The 7,500-nt window shown below is 56.0% G+C and overlaps 2 protein-coding genes across 2 annotated transcripts in view; one reads left to right on the forward strand and one right to left on the reverse strand.

Moving 5' to 3' along the window:
* Positions 1-18: 18 nt before the first annotated feature.
* ENH_00056260 (hypothetical protein, conserved) lies at positions 19-1,078 on the reverse strand (the record flags this gene model as incomplete). Its single annotated transcript, XM_013581657.1, has 5 exons — positions 19-63; positions 284-347; positions 510-574; positions 692-739; positions 938-1,078. The coding sequence occupies 5 exons, from the start codon at positions 1,076-1,078 to the stop codon at positions 19-21; spliced, it is 363 nt and encodes a 120-aa protein (XP_013437111.1).
* Positions 1,079-2,132: 1,054 nt separating this feature from the next.
* ENH_00056270 (adaptin N terminal region domain-containing protein, putative) overlaps positions 2,133-7,500 on the forward strand; it is a gene marked incomplete at both ends in the record, with an annotated part of 6,976 nt that continues 1,608 nt past the window's right edge. Inside the window, 11 exons of the mRNA XM_013581658.1 lie at positions 2,133-2,209; positions 2,506-2,590; positions 2,847-2,970; positions 3,346-3,419; positions 3,843-4,334; positions 5,516-5,809; positions 6,193-6,290; positions 6,422-6,673; positions 6,812-6,878; positions 7,138-7,287; positions 7,434-7,500. The exon at positions 7,434-7,500 is cut by the window's right edge and continues 75 nt beyond it. Coding sequence (XP_013437112.1) covers positions 2,133-2,209; positions 2,506-2,590; positions 2,847-2,970; positions 3,346-3,419; positions 3,843-4,334; positions 5,516-5,809; positions 6,193-6,290; positions 6,422-6,673; positions 6,812-6,878; positions 7,138-7,287; positions 7,434-7,500 — 1,780 coding nt within the window. The remainder of the gene's footprint in view (positions 2,210-2,505; positions 2,591-2,846; positions 2,971-3,345; positions 3,420-3,842; positions 4,335-5,515; positions 5,810-6,192; positions 6,291-6,421; positions 6,674-6,811; positions 6,879-7,137; positions 7,288-7,433) is intronic.

Below are 7,500 nucleotides of genomic sequence, written 5' to 3' on the forward strand. Positions count from 1 at the left end.
TGCTCTAAGAAGCAGCAGCTATCGGGCAGCAAAAAACTTCGTGTGCAGCAGCGGATCGGTCACCTGTAGGCACCTCAAACCCTAAACCCTAAACCCTAAACCCTAAGCCCTCGTTGAAGCACGACCTCCCAGGGGGCTTTGGCGCAAGCAGCAAGCCCTAAACCCTAAACCCTAAACCCTCGGCAGCAGGAGCTTCTACAAAAAAGGCAAAGAGGCAGCTCCCAGAAGGCAGCCTAGTGTTTAGGGTTTAGGGTTTAGGGTTTAGGGTTTAGGGCTTGCTCACATCGGCGATCTTGAGGGTTACCCAAATGCCGAGGATCACCACGAACACTAGAGTGATGCTCATCCTGCAAAACCCTAAACCCTAAACCCTAAACCCTAAACCCTAAACCCTAAGCAAACCCTAGGCTCACAGCATCTTCTGCCTGCATGAGGGGCGTCTTTAAGTTCCAAACTGCACTGGGCTGAGGGTTTAGGGTTTAGGGTTTAGGGTTTAGGGTTTAGCGCACCAAATGACGATAAACCCTTTCTGCGCCCTGTCCTGTTCGTCGAAGCTGATGCCCGCTTGGAGTCGCTGCACGCAGCAAACCCTAAACCCTAAACCCTAAACCCTAAACCGCAGACCCCTAGCTGCAGGTCCCGTATCCAGGGGTGAGGGTTTAGGGTTTAGGGTTTAGGGTTTAGAGCTTACTCGCGGAGGAGCTCCAGCCTCTGCCAGCTGCGGCGCCCCTCGAAAGCCCTGAGGACCACAAACCCTAAACCCTAAACCCTAAACCCTAAACCCTAGCAGACACAGCCGAGCGCTTTGCCAGAACGGGCGCCTCGAGGCTTGCATGCGCCAGGGTTTGGAGCTGTGCAGCTGAGGGTTTAGGGTTTAGGGTTTGGGCTTTTGTTGTTAACAGGTCAGCTTCTAGGGTTTAGGGCTCCCTCAGCAGACCTGCGCGTCAGCGAAGGTAACCAATCCATAACTGCTGCTGCTGCTGCTGCTGCTGCTGCTGCTGCTGCTGCTGCTGCTGAGCGCCAGCAGAACCAGCAGCAGCAGGCCGAGCCATGCGAGCCGCTGCGGCCCTCGCGTCATTGTTTCAGCTGCGGCAGCAGCAACAGCAGCTGTAGCAGCAGCAGCGGCTGTAGCAGCAGCAGCGGCTCTAGCAGCAGCAGCAGCAGCAGCAGCAGCAGCAGCAGCAGCAGCTATGACGGCTCCGTACCGCCCAAAGAAGATGTTATATCTAGGATCTATCTAGGGGGCGCGTTTTAAATGAAAAGGAAAACTGAATTCAAATTCATTGCTGCTGCTGCTGCTGCTGATCTTGCTGCAGCCCCAGCAGCAAACAGCCCAATGCTGCTGCTGCTGCTGCTGCTGCTGCTTGTGCATGCAGCGCCTTCGACCGCAGCAGCAAAGACAGCAGCAACAACACGTGCTGCCGCAGGTCGTGTTGATGCTCAAAGAGCAGCAGCAAGCTGCAGCAACTGCGGCAACGCGTCTCTTCCTGCAGCAGCAGCAGCAGCAGCAGCAGCAGCAGCAAGCGACGCCAGGACACGCAGCAGCAGCAGCAAAAGCTACAGCTACACCTCAGCTGCTCATCTAATTTGTTTTTTAGGGGCCTCGAAAAACAAAATTTTGGCTTGATAGGACAGAAAACCTAAACCCTAAACCCTAAACCCTAAACCCTGTCCCGTAAATCGTGCCCGTGCGTGTCGGCGGCGCCGAGCGACGCCGTCTAAACCCTAAACCCTAAACCCTAAACCCTAAACCCCAAACCCTGCTCGCCCCTGCGTAAAAGAGCACAGCAGCAGCGGCAACATCGGTTGCAGCGGCAGCGGCGGCAGCGACTGCAGCAGCAGCGGCAGCAGCTCCAGCAGCAGCAGCAGCCGTGACAGCAGCAGCAGCAGCAAGTAGGACAGCAGCAGCAGCAGCAGCAAATAGGACAGTAGCAGCAGCAGCAGCAGTAAATAGGACAGCAGCAGCAACTGCCGCAACAGCAGCCGCTGCAGCGGGTGCTGCTGCGGCTGAAGCCTCTGGAGCAGCAGCAGCTACAACGGAAACCTAGGGTTTAGAAACCTAGGGTTTAGGGTTTAGTCACGGCCCTATCTCACTCATAACCCTAAACCCTAAACCCTAAATCCTCGCGAAAATGAATGGCGCTGGCCCCCACGTTAGCCGTGAGTTCTTCGACCTCATCAAGTTCATTGGAGAGGCAAGGTCTAAGCAGGTAGGGTTTAGGGTTTAGGGTTTAGGGTTTAGGGTTAAGGGTTTGGGCTTTCTATCCCTAGCACTTGGTGCTTTTCAGGCCCAAGGGTTGGGGTTTACAGCTTAGGGTTTAGGGTTTAGGCTTTGCGCTGTGCGGATTCAGTATGCGGGATGGAGTATTAGGGTTTAGGGTTTAGGGTTTAGGGTTTAGGGTTTAGGGTTTAGGGTTTAGGGTTTAGGGTTTAGGGGACCACTGCGAGAATAGTGACTGCGAAGGCCTCCAGGTGGCGCTTCACGAGGGGCAGTTTGGAAGACAGCGCACAGGAGGAAGACCGCATCATAGCCAATGAGACTGTCGTGTTGAAGCAGCGGATGAACCAGCCCAGAGTCTCGACAGTACGCAAACCCTAAACCACAAACCCTAAACCACAAACCCTAAACCACAAACCCTAAACCACAAACCCTAAACCACAAACCCTAAACCCTAAACCCTCGGGGCTGGCTGCGCCTGCGCCGTAGCTGCAAACCCTGAAGCGAGGCGCGCAGCAAACCCTAAACCCTCGCGCGCAGCTTGCGCGCAGCCTGCGCCGGGGGGCGTGAGGGGGCCGCGCTAGGGTTTAGGGTTTAGGGTTTAGGGTTTAGGGTTTAGGGTTTGCAGCGCAAGATGCAAGAATTCATAATCCGAAGCATTTATATCGAGCTGCTGGGCCACAGCGCCGCCTTTGCACATATCCATGCAGTTAACTTGGCGAATCAGCAGCAGGCCAAGGCGAAGTGGATAGGTCCTCTAAACCCTAAACCCTAAACCCTAAACCCTAAACCCTAAGCCCTAAACCCTAGCGCGAAGGCCTGAGCGTCGCGCCCAGGAAGCCGCAGCCCGAAAACCCTAAACCCTAAACCGTTGGTCCTGCTGCTCCAGCAGCGCGGCTGCTCCTCTTGGCACTCCCCAGCTGCGCAAACCCTAAACCCTAAACCCTAAACCCTAGCTGCTTTTTGCCTCCGGAGAGGCTCTCTGCAAACCCTAATTATCTATCGCCTGAGCTGCCAGACAGCAGCAGCAACAGGAACAGCGCGAGTCGTTCGAGGGTCTAGGGTTTAGGGTTTAGGGATTAGGGTTTAGGGATTAGGGTTTAGGGTTTGGGGTTTGTCTCGTGCAGGATACTTGGCCTGCAACTTGTTCCTCCACCAAGACCACGAGCTGATGCTTCTGCTCGTGAACACTATCCAGAAGGTAAACCCTAAACCCTAAACCCTAAACCCTAAACCCTAAACCCTAAGTTTGTCTGCCGAGCTGCTTGTTTGTTCCACTTGGCTCATTTTTGTCTCGCAGCGTTTGTTTTGGCCTTGGGAGGATGAGGGTTTAGGGTTTAGGGTTTGGGGGCGCTGCAGGGCCGTTTCAGTTAGCAGCGTCTTGTCTCTCCCCCAGGGTTTAGGGTTTAGGACTTAGGGCCGAGGGTTTAGGGTTAGGGTTTAGGGTTTAGGGCTCACGGGTTTAGGGTTTAGGGTTTCGGGTGTGGGGTGAAGCGCTCAGGGCTAAGGGCTAGGGTCTAGGGTTCCCTGCCAGGGCTGAGGACTGAATGTCCAGGCCAGGGTCTAGGGTCTAGGGTCTAGGGTTTAGGGTTTAGGGTTTAGGGTTTAGGGTTTGCGTTTGCAGGACCTGCGTTCTCCGAACGTGTTGTTTGTGCACGCGGCGCTGCAGTGCGTCTCGCGGCTGCTGACCCTCGACATGCTGCCTTGTGTTGCTGCTGCAGCAGCAGATTTGCTGCAGCATCCAGCAGCAGCAATTCGCCGCAAAGCCCTCATGGTGCTGCACCGCATTCTCACTCTGAGTCCCCCGCCCCCGCTGCCGGACCCGCAGCAGCAGCAGCAGCAGCAGCAGCAGCAGCAGCCGCAGCAGCAGCAGCAGCAGCAGCAGCAGGAGGGCTACGTGGTGGAGGATTTGTTCGGGAAAGTGCGCCGCGCAGTCTGCGACGGAGACCCTTCTGTCATGGGGGTTTCGGTTCATCTTTTGGGACTTTTGGCCAAAACTCACAAACCCCAAATTAGGGTTTTCATTCCTTCTTTGGTTTCCATTCTCAAACAAATCATCGACAGAAAACTCCCCAAAGACTACGAGTACCACAGAGTCCCCGCGCCCTGGATCCAGGCAAGCAGGGTCTAGGGTTTAGGGTTTAGGGTTTGGGGCTTTGCAGGGTCTAGGGTTTAGGTCTAGGGTTTAGGGTTTGGGGTTTTGCAGGGTCTAGGGTCTAGGGTTTACGGTTTAGGGTTTGGGGTTTTGCAGGGTCTAGGGTTTAGGGTTTGGGGCTTAGGTTCGGGGTTCTTGGCGGGTTTGGGTTTTAGGGTTTGGGGTTTGTTGGTGCCTCTTCGCTGGTGGCTGGGGACGCGCTTGAGGGTTTAGGGTTTTCGTGAGGGTTTGAGGAGGGTTTAGGGTTTAGGGTTTGGGGTGTGCAGATGAACATGTTGTCGGTGTTGTCTTCGCTGGTGGCTGGAGCCCGGCCTAAAGGTTCAGAGTGTGCATGCGGGTTGAGCGTTTGCGTGAGGGTTTAGGGTTTGCGTGAGGGTTTAGGGTTTGCGTGAGGGTTTAGTGTTTGCGTGAGGGTTTAGGGTTTGCGTGAGAGTTTAGGGTTTGCGTGCGGGTTTAGGGTTTGCATGAGGGCTTAGGGTTTGCGTGCGCGTCTAGGGTTTGAGGGTTGAGGGTGTAGGGTTTGCGTGCGGGTGCAGGGCTTGCGTGAGGGTTTAGGGTTTAGGGTTTAGGGTTTAGGGTTTGCGTCGCAGATGAACATCCTATCGGTGTTGTCTTCCTTGGTGGCTGGAGACCCTCGTCTTTCTTCGGAGGTTTATTTGGTGTTGGAGGAAACAATGCGGCGGGCAGACTGTTCCGCTAATATAGGGTTTGCGTTGGTGTATTCGGGGGTTTGTGCTGCTGCTGCAGTCTACCCGCAGCAGCGGCTGCTGGCAGCAGCAGCAGCAGCAACTTCCAAGTTTTTGCTGTGCAGCAACAACAACCTGCGCTACGTGGGCGTGGCGGGGCTTGCTGCGCTTGCTGCAGTGGCAGCTAGCCACGTGGCTAGCCACCAGCTAGCTGTGATTGACTGCTTGGAAGATGCAGATGATACTCTCAAACACAAAACCCTTTGTCTTCTTTCTGCAATCACAAACCCTAGCAACGTCGCCTTCGTGGTTTCCAGTCTCATGCAGCACTTGCGCACTGCAGCAGACCCTCACCTCCGCGCCAGCCTCGTTTCCCGAGTCGCCATGCTTGCAGAGAGGTCCCAAACCCTAAACCCTAAACCCTAAACCCTAAACCCTAAACCCTTTGCGGCGCAGGTTTTCGCCAAACCCCAAGTGGTTCGTGGGCGCGGTGCTGTCGCTGCTGGAAGTGGGGGGGGCCTGCGCGTCCTTAAGTGCTGCTGGAGTGGCCCCCGCGCTGGCAGCAGCAGCAAGCAGCAGCAGCAGCAGCAGCACAGCAGCAGCAGTTCACGCAGCACAGTCGCTGCTGCAGCTGCTGCTCGACGGCAGCGACGGAACCCCCGAAGAAGACACAGCTTTCAGGACTTATGTGGTCAACTCTTTGGCGCTGCTGCTGCAGCAAAAGAAGCAGCTGCCCGACATCCTCATCCAGGTGGGTTTAGGGTTTAGGGTTTAGGGTTTAGGGTTTGGGGTTTGGGGTTTGGGGTTTGGGGTTTGGGGTTTGGGGTTTAGGGTTTGGGGAAGCTTCATGGCGAGGGCGCAGGCGCAGGGTGCAGCTACGCGGCTAGGGTTTAGGGTTTAGGGTTTAGGGTTTAGGGATTTCGTCCACCTTATCGACAGCGAGTCTTCAGGGCTTGTCTTCGTGGCTAGGGTTTAGGGTTTAGGGCGGGCATTGCTAGGGTTTAGGGTTTTGTAAGGGTAGCTTTAAGCGCAGCAAAACCGTTTAGGGGTTTGCTCTTCAGCCGCCGCCGGAAACCCCACAATTAGGTTTAGGGTTTAGGGTTTAGGGTTTAGGGTTTAGGGTTTGTGTTCAGGTGGCAAGTTGGGTGCTGGGGGAGTATGGCTCCCTTTGCTCTCTGCCGGATTTCACGCAGCATGACTTGCTGGCCCTGCTACGGGAGGCAGCGCTGCGGTAAACCCTAAACCCTAAACCCTAAACCCTAAACCCTAGCGGGGTCGTGGGCCATGAGCGGCGGGGCTGAGCACACGGCGCTTGGGGCCCCCAAACCCTAAACCCTAAACCCTAAACCCTTGTGTCTGCAGCACCAAAAACGCGAGCACCCAGGGCTGGGCGCTGTGGGCGTTGGTGAAGCTGTCGGCGCTGAATGCAGCAGCAGCAGCAGCAGCAGCAGCAGCAGCAGGGCCTGCAGCAGCAGCAGGAAAGGCAGCAGCTGTTGACGGCCTCGTGCTGCAGCTGCTGCAGCAGCAGCAAAAGTACCTCGGCTCCACTGACATACAAGAAAGGTGTTTTAGAGGGGCTTTGCTGCTGCAGCTGCTGCCGCCCCGGCTCCTCGGGTAAACCCTAAACCCTAAACCCTAAACCCTAATGCGAAAGCCAAACCCTGGAGGCATAACAAACTCTTAAGCCACAAGCATGCTTGGCAGCTCTGCAGTTTAGGGTTTAGGGTTTAGGGTTTAGGGTTTGGTCTTCAGGGAGGTTTTCCCCTTCGACGCGGCAAACGAAGATATTCCAACAGAGGATCTGCTGAACACAGGAGCCGTAAGTTGCTGCTGCTGCTGCTGCTGCTGCAGTTGCTGTTGTTGCAGCTGCTGCTGCTGCAGTTACTGCTGCTGCTGTTGCGTCAGGTGCTGTTGCTTTAGCTGCGGCCATTGCAGCTGCCCCTGCTGCAGTTACTGCTGCTGGAGTTGCTGCTCCTGCAGTTGCTGCTGCTGCTGCTGCAGTCACTGCTGCTATAGCTGCTGCTGCTGCTGCTGCTGCTGCTCAGCATAACTGGCTGCTGCTGTTATTGCTGCTGCAGGCCTACGCTCGTGCTGCTGTTGCAGCTGGAGCTGCGGAGTACGTGCCACTGAGCAAGAGAGCAGCAGCAGCAGCAGCTGCTGCTGCTGCTGCTGCTGCTCCAGATTCAGCAGTGCATGCAACAGCAGTTGTTGCGCAGCAACACCAGCCAGTGCGTCCAGCCTCAAGGGCTTAGGGTTTAGGGTTTAGGGTTTGGGGCTTGAGGGAGCTGTTCTAGGGTTTGTGAGACCGGCCGCCGCTACTACTGGGGTTTAGGGTTTAGGGTTTAGGGTTAAGGGTTTTGCTGCGGCGCTGCAGCACCACGCAGCTGCTCTTAACTTCACGCCCTACGCTCCCCCTGCTGCACCCCAGCAGCAGCAGCAGC

This window comes from Eimeria necatrix, genomic scaffold, assembly GCF_000499385.1.
Source record: "Eimeria necatrix Houghton genomic scaffold, Enh_scaff465, whole genome shotgun sequence".
NCBI classification, from domain to species: Eukaryota; Apicomplexa; class Conoidasida; order Eucoccidiorida; family Eimeriidae; genus Eimeria; species Eimeria necatrix.